This window comes from Eptatretus burgeri, chromosome 5 (assembly GCF_056783735.1).
Source record: "Eptatretus burgeri isolate ZD-2024b chromosome 5, Ebu_testis_v1, whole genome shotgun sequence".
Lineage (NCBI taxonomy): Eukaryota > Metazoa > Chordata > Myxini > Myxiniformes > Myxinidae > Eptatretus > Eptatretus burgeri.
Window position 1 is genome coordinate 50,620,665 of NC_140965.1, and position 17,890 is coordinate 50,638,554.

At 45.9% G+C, this 17,890-nt stretch overlaps 1 protein-coding gene across 9 annotated transcripts in view; it reads left to right on the forward strand.

Moving 5' to 3' along the window:
- The first annotated feature begins 840 nt into the window (after positions 1-840).
- Positions 841-17,890, forward strand: part of LOC147026423 (diacylglycerol kinase zeta-like) — a 293,140-nt gene continuing 276,090 nt past the window's right edge. For 5 of the 9 annotated variants that reach the window (XM_085881845.1, XM_085881838.1, XM_085881843.1 and 2 more), the window contains exon 1: positions 1,084-1,536. In XM_085881845.1, coding sequence (XP_085737971.1) covers positions 1,433-1,536 — 104 coding nt within the window. In that variant the 5' untranslated portion in view covers positions 1,084-1,432. Of the gene's footprint in view, positions 1,054-1,082; positions 1,537-17,890 lie in introns of those variants that run through there. The other 4 variants (XM_085881839.1, XM_085881846.1, XM_085881840.1 and 1 more) reach the window with 2 other exon arrangements.

The window sequence follows — 17,890 nt, forward strand, 5'->3', positions numbered from 1 at the left end:
CCACGTGCCACCATTGTTTGTGATTCCACGTGCCACCATTGTTTGTGATTCCACGTGCCACCATTGTTTGTGATTCCACGTGCCACCATTGTTTCTTATTCCACGTGCCGCCATTGTTTCTGATTCCACGTGCCGCCATTGTTTCTGATTCCACGTGCCGCCATTGTTTCTGATTCTACGTGCCGCCATTGTTTGTGATTCCACGTGCCGCCATTGTTTGTGATTCCACGTGCCGCCATTGTTTGTGATTCCACGTGCCGCCATTGTTTGTGATTCCACGTGCCACCATTGTTTGTGATTCCACGTGCCACCATTGTTTGTGATTCCACGTGCCACCATTGTTTGTGATTCCACGTGCCACCATTGTTTGTGATTCCACGTGCCACCATTGTTTGTGATTCCACGTGCCACCATTGTTTGTGATTCCACGTGCCACCATTGTTTGTGATTCCACGTGCCACCATTGTTTGTGATTCCACGTGCCACCATTGTTTGTGATTCCACGTGCAACCATTGTTTCTGATTCCACGTGCCACCATTGTTTGTGATTCCACGTGCCACCATTGTTTGTGATTCCACGTGCCACCATTGTTTGTGATTCCACGTGCCACCATTGTTTGTGATTCCACGTGCCGCCATTGTTTGTGATTCCACGTGCCGCCATTGTTTGTGATTCCACGTGCCACCATTGTTTGTGATTCCACGTGCCACCATTGTTTGTGATTCCACGTGCCACCATTGTTTGTGATTCCACGTGCCACCATTGTTTGTGATTCCACGTGCCACCATTGTTTCTTATTCCACGTGCCACCTTTCTTTGCAGTGATCACAGCGATGGCGCCGATGTGGACAGTGAGTCGTCTCCGCCTTTTTAACCAAGTCCCGCCTTCTGTATCTTGCATCCGCCCCCGTTCGTCCCGTTTCGCTCTTGGTTATCCGTTCAACGTCCGCATGTCTCTCCTGGGTCCACATGGCCGAGTGTGGCAACGTCGCATATCCGGGCAGCGAAGGCCGATTCCCGCAAGTCGCCATGCGCAAGCAGGTGTCTTACAGGTGTGCGAAATGGACCGACGTGGCGCAAGGTGTTTCGCCTGGTGTTTTTTGGGGGTCGTGTGTGACGTGCGGTATTTATGTTACCGCAGTTCGAAGGTTGTGAGGTTAATTTTTGATGACGTACCGATGTAAACACGAGGAGGGCTACATTTGGTGCTGATTGTAAAGGAGGTAAATTTCCTGTTGAATGTAAAATGTGAGGCTGTAAATTTGCTGTTCGCTGTAAATTGATTAAATTTATTATTAAATCTAAACATTCGGTCAATTTTTATCCCGATTTGTAAACGAAGTAAATTTACAATGCGATCGACGTAACGTTACGTAAGCGAGTTCGTTCGACGCTGAATACCGTCCGAGTTTAAGCGAGTTGTGGTTGTGAATGTTAATGCGGCGATGCACGGTGATCGTGGTACTTACCGGTGGTTCTCCGGAGGTGCGCGTCCGCACTGCCCGGGACCTGCACGATTCGTTGAACGACTCGAGGTACAAGTGTTCTGTAAAATAATCGATCGGTGAATCGATGACCATTTATTATTATATTATTATTCTTATTATTATATTATTATGACGTAGTAATGCACGGTTTGATGACGTGTGGCGCTGTGATGACAAATTAATCATGTTGCTCATCTCAGAATGCATCACGCTGTAATGAGTGGTGCTCTGGGTCCTCTGCACGGTTCAGTAATGAGTGGTGCTTGTATTCAGGTAGTCCGATGTGCGCTCCTCTTTTGGCCAGCGTTGTAATTGATGAAGGGTGCTTTGTTGCACCGTGCTATAACTGGTGAAGTTTTAATGAGCGGTGCATTGCATTGTGCTCTGATGCACGGTTCTGCGATGACCGGTGCTCTGATACGCGGTGCTTATCTGAAGATGCACGGTGCTGTAACTAATGAGTAGTGTCAGTCGGTGTGTGATTCTGACGCAGGGTGCTCTGATGCACGGTGCTGTGACGACCCAATATGGACCGATGGAGAACCCTTTAACCCGTTCCCACTCGCATGACACTCTCACAACATCACAACCCCCCACCCCTTGCCTCCCATGTGCCAGAACACTCCCGATGCCTGAACGTTCCCGACTGGCTCTGGGATCCCCGAGTTGAGCCTCAGGTTTAGACCGAGGATGTAGACCTTCGTGAGGGCTGATGTATTGTGTTGGCAAAGTGATGGCGTGGTGGGTTATTCTGGTGTAAACCCTCCTTTAATCAATGTGATCATGGATTTGTTTCTATTTGAAGTGAAATCCGATTAAAACGCAGACAGGCAGGTCTCCCACTGCAAGCAGGTCGGTGGTCTCTGTCTTCTACTGCCTTCTTTCTGGGCTTGCACCCTCTGCTCTTTCCGTGTTTTGCCCACCCTAATCCCCCCACCCCCTTCCCCAATTTCTGCAGGGTGGATGCAGTCCACCATCATCCCCGTTCTGGTGAAACTCTCAAAATCCAGAATTGCTGCTCACCTCCACACATTTGTTCTCCCCCCCCCCCCACTACCTGTGCAACCAACGTCCACATTCTCTTCCATCTCATTCTTCCCTCCGAGTTTTCAAGACAGCTGTTCACTGCCATCTCAGATCATCCATCCATCCACCCATCCATCTATCGGGTCCATACTCTGTACAGAGCATTGATGCTGCTGAAGCAGTCTCCTGGGCTATTGGGCACAATCCTGGATGGGTCGTCACTCTGACGCACAATACTCAAATGGCTCAATCATCCCAGCAAGCTGGTACTCATTTTGCTGACATTGGAAGGATGACAGACTGAGTCAACCCCACCTGTTATTAATTCAATGGCAGAGCGGAATTTGAACTCGGGACCCTCGGATCCAAGCCCACCACCCTAACCATTAAACCAACACCAGGCATATCTCAGATCATCCCCCATCCAAAACCATGATCATTTCTACCCCATCCCCTCCCCCCCCCACCCACCCATAAGCACATATTCCAAATTTACATTCCCCCCTCCCCCCTTCCTGAGAGTTTGCTTCTCTATCCATCTTGTCCAGCCCATGCGTCTTCCTTTACCCCTCATTCCTCCCCTCACCTATTATTTGTCCAACTATCCCTCTATTTTGTCCTTCAATCGCCCCCCCCCACCCCGTCTCTTTGCTGTTCCCTTTGTTCTGTTGCATCCTGATCCATTCACTGTTCTAGCTCTTCCATGAGCCTCGACCTAGTATATATAAATGCATCATTGTGCAGTTATAGGGGGTGTTGCCTTCTCCATCATAACGCATGCTGTCCCATTTAGCTTTTGGTTGTGGATGTTGAAGAATCCACAGTTCTTTTTGAGAAGCGATAGACCATCTTGTACGTTAGCATCCTTGCTAATATCCTCCTTTAGAGTTTAAAATGAATTTGAGGGAAATTTTAAAAATATGTTCATGCTAAATTGGATTAAGTTAACAGTAACATTGAGCTCGGCGCGTCGACGATGAGATGAGACCTGAGGTGTGGATGTAGCAAATACATTTAGAGCCAAATGCCCTCCTTGTCAAGGTTTCTTTTGTATCGTAAGAAAATGCAATCGGTATCCCATCGCAACACAGTTGACAGACGATACGTGATGCACAAATAATGCAAAAATTGTCAGTGTGTGGTTGCATTGCCGTGAGCACGTGTCACATATTTGTGTTCACACATCCCTCAACGTGCTCTTTCTCACTCTCGCACGTTCTTGCCAGTATTTCCTCATGCGTGATGACTAATGACCGATTGTGTGGGAGTCCTGCGAGGGTGCAAGATGCACGTGTTGTGCCATTTTCTGTTGTTTTTTTTTCTTGTGAGATGCAGAGGATGCTGCAAAAAGGATGTATGTTAGGTCATGTGCATGCTGAAAAATACATGAAGCTGTTTTCCCTAACCCTAGCCACACTAGTAACCCGGATACTCATAAAGTGAAGAAGGCGACACCTTTCCTTGAACACGCATGCAAAAAAACAAAAGAATTCAGAGCACCAGGAATGCAAATATGGTGCAGATGCAGGAAGGAGTGAACAGCAAATGCAGGAAACGGTGAGCCAACCCATCGAGCGAACACGTTATCTCAAACCCAACGCCAGGACGACTTCCGTTGCATCCCACAATGGCCACTCAAAACTCTGCGGAACCTGGCAATCGGTGTGATTCCGTCCGTGCAGTGCTGGAAATGGTAAAACCAATGAACTGTGAGATGGTCCACTCACAGACTGGAAGATGTTCGAGATTCGGTGGCAATTCTGAAGGCTCTCGGAACAAACGTTGCTTCCAGCTACCAATCCAATTCCAGTTTAAACCTATCGATTGTAACCTCCACCACCGAAGGTACGCGGACATTATTTTTCACCCATTTGTCTGTTATTTTGTCTGTGAGCAGAATATCACAAAACGTTATGGACGGATTCGGCCGAGATTTGTTGGACAGGTTGGGTACGTGACGAGGACGAATAGATTAGATTTTGGTGTAGATCCAGATCCATATCCAGATCCTTCCCTATTGATTTAGGGTAGAAGATAAATATCTGTGCATAACAGTCTATCTTTGCTATCACTAAGACAAGGGCAAGGACCAACACACACCATCATCACACCTTACCTTTTATTCTCAGTATCTTGAAAAAAAGAAAATCTGAAGATGATCGGAGGATTTAACAGGATTCAAGGACTACCTTCTACTTCCATATAACGATTTTGATGAAGATGATGCGATAGCTTTAGGGTAGAAAATAAAATGGAGATAAACAGCAAGTTGCACATTGAAGAAGAAATTGGTCATGTGCATGTTTTGTACATGGTGTTGGCTTAGTGGTTAGGGTGGTGGCTTAGGATCCTAGGGTTCTGAGTTCAAGCCCTGTTGGTTGCTGAATTAACACCAGGGGGTAGACAGCCTGTCATCCTTCTGAGGTTGGTGAAATGAGTACCAGTGTAACAGCCAAAAGGCTGCACATGAAGGGAAGGGGTATTGATGGATTTATTAAAATCTGGTATTGGTGTGGTGCAGGCATGATGGGCCAAATGGCCTCCTGTGCATAAATTCCGAATAAATTGAGGCCTCAAATCGATATAAAACGATGTATACGAATTAAACATAGATTATGACTCGAGATCAAAACAGAAGTGCTCCAGTCGCTGTTGCACACCAAAAAGTGATCACACCCACATGCGGTTATATTATTTTAATTAATCACGAAACTGAGAATTATCAATCATCAATTGGCGTATTATTGCCGTGAAAATTGACTTGATACAGGACAAATTGGAATTGGCGAATCCTTTTGAGGAAATTTTGAGGTTTGCCTCATAAATGCTCTGAAAAACTTGCAAGGACAAAATTATTGGCAGTCAAACATATAATGCATTTTAGAAACCTCTTACACTCTCTGTTGGTTCAACAATGTTGTTAGAGTTAGACCTTCTTGGGCGTTCACATGATTAGGCACTTTCTGCACGCTCCTCCCCGCTCCTCTTGGCAAAATGCAGGATGGGCAATTCCCCTCTTATCCAACCCCCCACTTCAGCATCTGAATATAACTGAATACCAGATTAGCATTTCTGTCTTCCCTTAGCTCGGGCCGGACCTTCGCGCCTAGTCAGTTTACTGTGCCGGTGAGTTAAGCGTGGCAGATAGGGAACTGTGCCAGCGACTACGTGGTTGTTAATTAGTTAGCCGAGCGAACCAATGCTGCGTGCCGCATTATGTGGGCTACCACTACAATCGCCATTTGTCCACTCGCCTTGGGAACGCTATATCTGTATATCAGATCAACCGCAGGCAGGTTAAATAGGGACACATTGAACAATTACAAGAATTTGTTACAGAAGTGAAAGAGCGAGGAATGACTCAAGTAATGATGGGGAGAAATAAATGAGAAAATGGCAGGAAAATTCTGGTTCAGAAATGGTGGGAACCATCAAAAGGCTTTTTTAATTCATGGTCAAGGCCCTAAGAAGAGCTAGGACACAGAACAGGACAGGAAGAACAAAGGGAACATCAGGCAAAAGGATGAACGTTAATAGCAGGGCAGAGGAAGAAGGTAGACCGAGACAGACAAACGAGGGATGCAAGTAATGATGAGCGATAGGGGTGAATGCAAGTGGTGGACAAGATGGATATATAAGCAACATTTTGGGAGGAGTGTGGGTGGTTTAAGGGGTGTAGAAAAGATCAATGCTTTCAATGTGGGATGACGTGAGATGGTGGTAAATAGCTGTCTTGAAGAACCGGAAGGGAAGAATGAGATCAAAGAGAGTATGGAAGGTGATTCCACAGGTGGGAAAAGAGAGGAATAAATGAGTGTGGGTGAGCAGTGGTCATGGATTGTTCAATCAATCTATCAACATTTATTTCCTTCTTGAAATACAATGCAAAACATTTAGCAGAAGGCGGCGTCAATCCCGAGATGCAATTTGCTTGTGTTGGGGTTGCCGTAACAAAAACACAAAATTACACATGCTAATACAATTAAATTATATAAACAACAAACCAAGCTAGTGAGGTATAAGGTAGATGGGAATACAATTTTGATTTGTAATTCAAGGCAACATAGGAAAAATAAAAATGGATTTAAATCAATCGGAGCAGTTATACGGCTGTAAATATTAACACAAAATCAAACATTTCTTAAACATCTGAGTAAAATTTCTGAGGACTCATATTTTTAAAGTTCCTGTCAGACCATTCCAAAGTTTCGGGCCAGAATAACGAATATTATTCTGAAAAGACAGAGTTCTATGCTTATGGAGATGAATACACGACATTGATCTGGTGGTATACTGGTGAATATCATAATTAAATACGAACAGGTTACATAAATAAGAAGAGAGTTGTCCATTCACACATTTACATATAAAAATACTTTACTGATGAAGTGTGAGATCAAACAGTTTTCATAACTCAAGGTGATAAAATAATTGATCTGTTTGAGATGCAGGTGACATCCCACATAATATTCGAATGAGTTTTGTCTGAAAAACAACATTTATTAAGATTCAACTGTTGAAATACATTTTGGGTGAGAAAATACTTTAGTTTTTAAATCATACCAATACCTTTGGAAACCTTTTAAACTTCATGAATATGGAATTTCCATGATAATTGACTATCAATATAAACACCGAGAAATGTAGTCCATTCAACTCATGGTGTTATTTCATCATTCACCAGGATCTTAACTTGGTTTAAATCTGAAGTTTATTTTTTTGCTAAAAAATATATAGTTTTTTTTTTTTATTTTTTATTTTTTTTTGTATACCTTGGTCGAGGCTCGTATGAGAGCTAACACACAACTCACAGCAATGAGGCATGAGACAAGAGGGGCGGGAGTGGAAGGGACAAAACATTGGGGAACAGACACAGGTGAAATGTGGAAGGGAGAGGGATGGGGATGGGACGGGGAACATGGCGAGGGGAAGATGGACATTAAAGGGACTTTCAGGAAGGAAAGCAGGAGAATTGAAGGAAGTGGGCTTGGGTGGATTATCGGGGGTAGAAAAGATCGAGGATTTGGATGGGGGAAGATAAGAGGTGGTGGTGAACAGCTGTTTTGAAAGCCTGGAGGGAAGAATGGGAAAGAATAGAGTGAGGAAGTTTATTCCAAAGGTGGGAAAAAAGAGGAATGAAAGAGTGAAGATGAGCAGTGATTCGTGATTTTGGTAGTTTTACCAGAAGGGGGTTGTTGGCGGACCTTGAGCGCCCTGTGGAAATGTGGTGGGAACAAATCGCAGAGAGAGCAGGGGGGGCAAGGCTGGAGAGGAGTCGGTAGAAGACAGAAAGACCACCGACCAACCTGCGGTGATTGAGTGAGAGGCCCAAAGACTCAGCTTCATTGCGGGAGATGCCAATGATCTTAAAAGCCCTGGTTTCGACAGCGTGAAGTCGAGAAAGGTGGGAGGCAGGAGCACCAGCCCAGAGGGGAGAGCAGTACTCCATCAGGCTACGGACAAAAGCTTTGTAAGTGGTCAGGAGCTCAAGAGGGCCGAGGAAGGACTTTGCACGACGGAGGATTCCCAGTCGGCGACTGGCTTTTGAGGCAAGGTTGGAAATGTGACTTTCCCAGGAAAGGTCATGGCAGATAGTGAGACCCAGAAGCTTGAAAGAAAAGACTTCTTCCAGAGGATTGTTGAGAAAGTGGATGGGGGTTTTGTAAACGGTCCTTTCGAAGAGACATAGTGAGAGTGTGAGATTTGTCTGGATTGAAAGACATGTTCCACGTGTTGGACCAGTTTGTGATTTTATCCAGATCTGCAGTGAGCGAAGAAGCTGCTGCTTGCCGGTCTGAGGGATGACAGATGGTACGGCAGAGGGTGGAGTCATCGGCAAAGAGAAATAGAGGATTTTCCAGAGAGTCCGAGAGATCATTGATGAAAACCAGAAAAAGAACAGGGCCCAGAACGCTACCTTGAGGAACTCCAGCCTGCACAGGAAGAGGGGATGAAAGAACTCCATTTAGGGCCACACGTTGACTGCGACAGGAGAGGAAGTCTGCGAGCCATGAGTGGAGATGGCCTTGAATACCATGGGAAGAGAGTTTGGTGAGTAGGGCAGGGTGCCAGACTGTGTCAAAAGCACGTGTTATAAAAGTTATAATTAGTCAGTTCTAGTTATATCTTTTAATTTCGTAACATACCAGTACACAAAACCACAGAAAATACACTACACAAAACTGCACAAACACCCCCAAAAAACAAGTCCTGGCGAGGTTCTGCAATCTCCGATTGTTCTTTTTCTTGTTTCCCCTAGTTTTTAACACGTGTCACTCTTGCGATTTTAATTTATCTGGGAATATCCCTTTGTTCAAAGACAAATTACAAATATTACACATTTGCCCTACAATTTGTTTCATCACATTCGGGCTAAATACATCCAAGCCAGGGGCTTTGTTGTTTTAAAAAGAATTACCAATATCACAAATTTCCACCTCTGTTGTCGGGTGTAAACACAACATATTTGGGTTAGGAGCATGAAGGTAATAGACAAAAGCAGTCTGGCTTGATGGAATCATCTTGTTTATCGATGGACCGATTCCTATAAAGAAATCATGAAATACATCATCAATCTGTTGTGTATTATTCCTCATGACCCCGTTGCAATTAATTTTGATTTTAGTTATCTTTTATTTTCTTATTACCTCTGCCACCGGTGGTGGCACGATATCTCAAAAAGTTGTGGATGGATTCAGACGAAACTTGGTGGACAGGCTTGGTGTGTCGCAAAGATGAATTGATTCGATTTTGGAGAAGATCCGAATCCGGATCTGGATACGAGAATGATGTAATTTTTAAAGTGGTTCTTCACCTTTGAGAGATAGGGCCAAAAACGATATAGTACTGCATCGCATGATATTTCAAAAATGTGTTGGGCCAGATATGTTCTCGTGAATCGGGCATTATGTGGCAGAGGTATGCACTCTACCGAGTGCCCTTCTAGTTTATCAGAGTATTTATGACAGACCAGGTTGACTTTATTTTTGATTTATATTGAAAGAAGAAATTTTCATATTTCAGGTTTACTTTACATAATAATGCATTGAGTTTATTTGTAAAGTTTTTATCTTTCGATTCATTAAATCTCATTGGTTTATGCAGAAATGCTTTATAAAGTCTATTTTTAATGTGATTGATTGGAAAGTTATAAATCGAAAGAAGAAGTAAAAATACTGGATGACAGATGTGTTACTACAAAGTGGAAATTTTTTTGTCATACAAGACAATTTAGAATCTATTATCTATAATTAGATTATCTAATATAAATTAGATTAATTTCAAATATGCTTCATTTGGGTCTTCGAACAAGAGAACATCACCCCAATTACTATTTCTCAAATCATTTTGTAAAAGAGGAAGTAACACATGCTAAATCAATTCTTCGATTACAAATTATCTTTTTTTTTCCACTGTGTAGTTTTATTATGAAAATATGTTATTTGAAATACGGGTGGATGGTCGGTGACAAAACAATACAATTAAACCACGAGTGGTAGATAAATCACATTGGTTTATGATATTATCAATCAAGGTGGCTGTTCTTGTAATGTGTGTGGGTATAGTAATCAAGGGGACAAAAAAAAAGTGCTAAATAATTAAATAACAAATACTAAAAAAAAGTGCTAAATAAAATATCATATTGAAATTCACATTTAACTTTATATCATATTTAAGAAAATCGATTAAAGTCCCCCATAATGAAAACATTTTTATTTTCTTTAGATATGCCAACCAATCATGTATCCAAGGCATCAATAAAATTTTCAGGATTTACGTCTGGGGCTTAACATATTGTTGCGGGGCCGGGCGATGGCCGCGAGATGGAGCTGCAGAGTCGGCTCGTCCGATCGCCCGGAATTTAAATCGTACTTCTTCGGAAAACTCCGGAAAAGTACGAGTCCCTTTTTGGACCGAACTCGCCAATAGACAAACCACATGGGGTAGGGTCGATTGCCAATTTCAATTTACCTAAATACCCACGTGGTCCAACCTACTGGGGAAATTCACCCTCGACGGCACCCGTACGGAACGAGCGGCTTAGCATACTCGTTCCGTGTGCGATCTGAGCGGTTTGATCGCCGAGTTCCGTCGGTCCCGAATACCCTGTTACAATGGCAACGGCCTGGCTAACTAGCATGCTCAGTCAATGAAAGAATAAACGCGAATGAGCTGAAACATTCAACAATCGGGGTATTTATTCACAATTGGGGATGAGGGGAGCACATATGGGCAGAGCTAAACTTAATATTAATAAGCACGTATGCAAGATATGTACAACAAGAGCACTTATACAGTTCACTACTTACTATACTGGCGCCACAAACACACATACGCGCACACCCAAAGAATCGGACCAATGGTCTTTATTCGGACCTCCAGCCCGGAGGATAGTCGGGCTGAAGACCAGGGTCTGTCTTGGACCTGTCCACCTTGTGCGGTCTTCGAGCCGTTCGGACCGGGCACCAGCGAGGGCGAGCTGAATCCGACCACCGCGAGCCGCGATCAGCTTCCCGAGCTCCGGCGGATCCCCTCGCGCTCCGGAACATGCGCTAGTGAGACGAGGCGCTGATCCTTCCCAGTCCGCTGCGTCGATTCCCCCGAAGAACCACCAACCAAGAAGAGCAAAAGAACCGAACCAGAACAGAGCGAACAAGACCCACGAACAAATACCCAGAAGAACTCAGAAGAGCCAATTTCTGTCTCTCTCTTCCCTTCTTATCCCTCTCGGGCGCGACTCGCTTCCGGCGTGACTCATTCGCCGTCGGTGGGGGCTGTCGCATCCCATTTCTTCGAGTCCCCCACGCGATCCGATTTATGTCAATATTAGGCCATGGAATTAAGTTCATTCAGCGTTGGGTGGGGGCTGTCGCAACCCATTTATTGGAGTCCCTCATGCGAGCCAATTTATGTCCATATTAGGGCATGGAATTCAGTTCGTTCAGCGTTGGGTGGGGCTGTCACAACCCATTTCTTGGAGTCGTCATTATTGTTGGTGGTGTTATCATTGGTGTTGTTAAATAAAAGAAAACCTGACTATTAAAATATCTTCATCACGCATTTACATTTATTCACCCATTAGACTAGGGGATGGATTCTAACTAGAAACGCATTCTTATCGAAATAACTAAGCTATAGGAACCTTAATGTTGAGTGTAATGAACTTCCAAATCCGCAACACTACCCCCTCCCCATTTTACAGACTCGTCCCGAGTCGTCAAATTTTCGTGTGACCGGCATGTGCAAGTTCTCCCTGAGTACATTTTACCTTCGGATCCCTGAGTGCGACATTTTTTATACATGTCCCAAAAAGAAATAACCGAATGCGCTGCATAGCTAAACTATCAGACTCATTCAGACGACTTAACTATAATTGCCGGCGCTATGACAAACATGCAGGTGGGTTAAACTTATTTACAATTTTACCTTATCTATTTACACTAACCATGGCCCAGGACCTGGCATCTGTGGGGAAAAAGGCACGGCAAAGTTAACAGTTATGTGAGGGTGAGTGCTCCGCAGCTGAAGGTCAGACGTCTTCAGGGCCTGCTCAAAAGGTCCCTCTTTTGTCACTGAACCTTCTTTTTTTCAGTCTTCAGCTGCTGGAGGCAACTCACCCTAACCCGGTATGCCATATGCCATCCCACAGGCCATTTGAAGAGGTAGCCAGGCTGCCCAATGCAGTCTCTGGCTCCTTCATGCAAGAACAGGAAGGTAGCCATCTGCCCAATGCAGTCCCTGGCTCCTCCCTGAAGTGAACCAGATGGAAGATGCAAAACACAAATGGATGCATGAAATGGTGCACGGGCTGCTCAATGCAGTCCCCGTGGTGTGGCTGCCTGCAGGGCAGTCCTTGCAAAACACTGGACGATCCTGGCGCACATGGTGATGGATGACGAAGGGGCAATGCAAACAAAAGGGTAGCAGGCATGGGGTTATGGTAGAGGCAGGCAAACAAGGCATCGCAAGGCAAAGCAATGCGGAACAGGCAATACAGCACAAGCAGGCCGGCATGTGAAGCTAGCTGGCCTCCGGGATGGTCCGCGGAGGGAGTGCGGTGGTGCCGGCCGCTCCGAAAGCGGGCTCGGACCTACCCTACTGTCTCCCCCCAACCTATCACCTTTGCTTGTCTCCCCCCAACCAATCACGCATAGAGTTATTCCGGTAACCGTGCCGGTTTTACGGGACGTCGCGTACGAGGCCCATTCGGCATTTCGCGAACGGCCCTCGCGTGCGCGTCTTCGTGGAGGGATTTCGGCGCGGGAATGTCCCGCGTTTTGAAAAAGGCCATCGCGCAGACGGTTAAAATGTAGGCAAATGTTGGGTGAATTTGGAACACGGGGGTTCCCATGTGCGCGGTGGTCTGGTGGTGCCGGCCACTCCGAAAGCTGGCTCGGACCTACCCTACTGTCTCCCCCCAACCTATCACCTTTGTCCATACCCACTCCCTTAATTTGCAACACAAACCAAATTTAGCCCCCTTTTTATTTATTTATTTATAAATCTGTCTCCCTAACCCACTTCCTGTCTTTGTCCGGCTAACCTATCCTGTCAACCTAGCCTACTCCCAACCCCTATGTTCCCTGTCTGGAGGGGAATAGGGAGCGACTAGCATCCTGTCTCAAGGCCCAACAAAGCCTCAGAATGGCCTCCTCCAGAGTTCAACAATCTAACCCAAGGTGGGTCCAGTGGCCTACAGGGAGCGAAGGGATGGATGGTGCGAAGGGGTACATTTCCTAACTATCCTAGCATTTATAGTCAGGGATCCAAACTCAGAAAGGCCGCTATTTTAGGAGTTACCGGACACCGCTTCCTATACTTTTCAGGCTTCATTTTTGCTTTAGTTTAGTGTCTTAGGATTAATAATCAAGAGGCCTGCTCAGTCATCTCGATTGCGAACATCTCACAAATTGTATTTGAACATATGTACCCACCAAAAAATGGGTGCGATTTGCGGTATCACTAATTTTTCAAAAAACGTTTCATAAGTTCTTCAAATATCAAGTTAGACAGTTTATTTCAACCCCCTAGTAAGGATGTTGGCATGGTCTTTCATATGCTGAGGTCACATGTGTCAAATTTCGCCAATTAGAGGTTTAAAAAATTACGTTTCGGTGCAAATTGACCCCCAAAAATAGCTGAATCGGCAGTAAATATGTTTTCATTCATCTTAAACTTGATTTTGTGCTCTCAAAACAACTTCTAGTAGATACAGTAGGGTCAATCAATATTCATTTAATATATATATATATATATATATATATGTATTTGTTAGCCAATTACCTTCCCTAAAATAGTCAGGTCAGGTATGGGAGCATGTGCCAGAACAGCGCGTCGCTGCGTCCACTTTCCGCCGGTACTCCAGGGGCCTCCGTCTGGCCATCCCCCAGGCAGATGCCAGGCCCAACCCCATCTCCTTGAGATGATGGTCAACCTGCTGCAACCACGAGGCACGTGGTCGGCCCACTGGCCTCCTCCACTCATGGGACTCCCTCGCTGAGAGAATCTGGTGAGCAGGATCAGCGTCAGGAAAACGAGTCACATGTCCATACAGCCGCAGCTGACGCTCACGGACTATGCAGGTAACAAATCTCATCCGAGTCTCTCTCAGCAACCGGTCGTTGGACACAAAATCCGACCAGCGATAGCCAAGGATTCTCCGAAGAGACCTGGTACCAAAGGAATTAAGTCTCCGTCTCAGATCCTTGGTCAAAGTCCAAGTCTCGCACCCATAGAGCAAGACTGGAAGTACCAAGGACCTGAAGACTCGGACTTTCGTCCTCCCGCACAGGTACCGGCAGCGCCACACCCCATGATCCAGTGAATCCATGACTCCCCAGGCCCGACCCAGACGTCAATTGACCTCCGGCTCACAACCTGCGGAAACATGAATATCACTGCCAAGGTAAGTGAATCTATCCACGACCTCAACATCCTCACCACAAACAGACACAGACAGGACAGCAGCATCCAAGATGTCACCGAAAGCCTGGATCTTAGTTTTGACCCAAGAAATCCGTAATCCCAACGGCTCCGACTCCTCATTCAGCACCTCGAGGGCCCCCAAGAGGATGTCTAAAGTCTCCGCAAAGATGACTGCATCATCTGCAAAATCAAGGTCTGAGATCTTGACATTGCCAAACGATGCACCGCAACTTGATCTCTCCGACATCCTCCCAAAAATCCAGTCCATACAAGTGCTGAAAAGTGTGGGGGCAAGTACACACCCCTGACGAACTCCAGTAACAACTGGAAATAAGTCAGAGATGGTACCACCACACTTCACAGCACTCTCAGTACCAGAGTAGAGTTCAGACATCAGATCGATCAGTTTCGGTGGCACCCCACGAAGACCAAGAATCCTCCAGAGGACATCCCGATTCACTGAATCGAACGCTTTACAGAGATCAACATAGGCTGCAAGCAGCCCCTGCTGAAACTCTCGTCTGCGTTCGGTGAGGACACGAAGTGCAAGGATACGGTCAATCGTTGACCTCTTTGGTGTAAAGCCTGACTGCTCTGGACGCTGGTGCTCAAGCAGATGGTGGCGAACCCTATCAAGAATTATCCGAGCAAAGACCTTGCCCGGCACTGAGAGCAGCGTCACCCCTCGGTAGTTGTTGCAGTCTTGGCGATCACCCTTCCCTTTCCAGAGAGGGACAACAAGGCCCCTCTTCCAGTCAGTTGGGATGATGCCTGTGTTCCAGGCAGAGCACAAAACTGCATGCAACGACACGAGTGCAGCATTTCCACCAGCCTTGAGAAGTTCAGCATGGATGCCACAGATCCCTGGAGCTTTGCCCCGTTTCAACTGGTTCACCGCAGCCCGTGTTTCCACAAGCGATGGTGGACCACAGTTGATTCGAGGGTCAGCAACAGGGATTGTAACACCCTTGACGTCCAACTCGACAGCTGGGGGATCAGCCTGGTACAACCGCTCAAAGTAACCGGCCCAGCGGGCCTTCACTTCAGACTCCTCTGTCAAGAGCCTACCACTCTCTGCTCGAACTGCAGTGCTCCGAGGGATGGGCTTGGATGAACATAATGCGCGAATTCCCCTGTAAGCGGGACGAGAATCATCTGTCCACAGGTGATGCTCTACCCCCTCACAGATTCCTCGCACATAGGCCTCCTTGTCCACCCTCAGTGCACGTACAGCTTTACGCCTCAGCTCCCTGTACAGCTCAGCTCTGCCATTCAGCCTGGCACTGCGACTCTGGTCAATGGTATCCAGTGTCCCTTGAGAGACAAAATTCTTCTTTGCCCTGCGGTGAACTCCAAGGCATCCACCGGCAACATCAAGGACGGTGGTCTTGAAGGTGCTCCACAACTCTTCAGGACCCCCCAAAGCACCCAGACCCCTCAAGTGTCCACTCAGCCTGTTCGCAAACTCCTCAGCTACTCTCTCATCCCTGAGCTTGGCAACATCCAGCCTAGGCTGGGATGGTACCATTCTCCAGGATTTAAGGTGCAGCTTTAGAGTTGCTACAACAAGCCTGTGGTCAGTATTGAGGAACTGAGCACTCCGGTAGACCCTGCAGTTCTGGATCATCCTCCAACGACCGTCAATGAGGACATGGTCAATCTCCTTTGCCACACCGCCAGTGTTGGAATACCAAGTCCAGCGATGAGCTTGCGGGCGCTGAAACCATGAACCAGCCACCCTAAGTCCATGACTTCTTGCAAAGTCAAGGAACTTAGTGCTATTCTGGTTCATAGTTCCTGACCCATGGGGACCAACACACACCTCATAACCATCCCTATCAGTTCCAGTCGATGCATTGAAATCCCCCAAGACTAGAAGTGTATCTCGTCTGGGGCACTGATCAACCACAGACTCGAGTGTGGCGTAGAATGCATCCTTCACGGTGAGATCACTCGCCTCAGTCGGAGCATAAACAGAGACCAGGGAAATGACACCTAAGGAGTGACGAATCCTTAATCTCATAATACGCTCGTTGACCGGTGTTACCTCAATTATCATTGGGGTCAGCTTATTGGACACAGCTACAGCAACTCCTTGGGTATGGTAACCATCAGAGCGACCAGACCAATAGTAGGTGTAACCACCCACCATTATCTCGCCGCAATCCGGTCTCCGAACCTCAGAGAGAGCTGCAATCCCGATGTCCAAACGCTTGAGCTCAGATGATAACAGAGACAGGTGATCATCCTCTCTTAGGGATAGGACATTCCAGGCACCCACCCGAAGGGACCGCCTCAGGTTAACCCAAGGAGACCACCGTCTGGTGGACGACACCTCAGCACCACTCCGACACACTCTCCCGCAATCTGACCCAGGGATGTTACCCCGTGGTTTCCCTCCTATCAAAGATTGGGGGTCCCGAAGGCTTTGCCCCAATCCTGTCATCCGGTGAGCTGCCCTGCGAAGGGAAGCTGCACAGGAGGTACTCCCACGGAGTGGGTTTTCAGATTTTTTTGCGTTTTTGCGTTTTGCGGAATGAAGCGTTTTACGGTGGCTGGAGTGCAAATCCTGCCACCAACCTCCTAATAAGAAGTAACCCAACTGCAGGAGGACGTCCGCAGACACAGTTGGGCACTAGATATGGATGGCCGTTGGCTCACAAGGAGCTCCTCCGCCCTTTGACAGGTTTTGTTTTTAATCCTGCTGGGTGTCCATATCCAAACACCCTCCTCACCAGAAAACCTGGTGGGGGAGACGGTTTAGTCGCCGACAACCCGACCATGGAACAGGTTAGTACAGGTTTACATGGTACCTGTAGCAGGTCACAGATCGAACCTGACCTGACTCCAGTCAGGTCTAAAATAGTGAATACAATTAAATTTAATATAATAAAGATTTTTGGAAAAAAAAATACAAACTTTCCAAACAAAAATATCTTGGAGTTATCAAGGTATCAAGGGACAACAGCATGAAAAAGGTTGTTTCCACAATATACTGGATGTACACATCGCTTCCAGACAACCAACATACCATACAAAATACGAACGAAAGTACAATACCCAAAGTAACTGGTTTGTACAACAGGCACTTAAATACACATTCAGCACGAAGCTACTGGGTTGATAGTATCACCAGGCGGGGACACATTGTCCACCAGCAGCGACACCCACCCAGTGATATAAATGTATTTATAAGTCAACCAACCCTAAAATAGTGAATATATATATTTTTTATATATAATATATATTTGTTAGAAACATAGCTTTTACCATAACAGATTGGATACAAATTGAACGAATGTTTATCATAATGTATCATACTTTTTCATTTCAGATATGTACAAAATAATAATGCATGTATATTGATTGAATAGAATTACACATTATACATGTGAATCGATGTTTAAATAATATTTGCAACTTGCATCTTGTCTCGCAGTTGCAGACAATA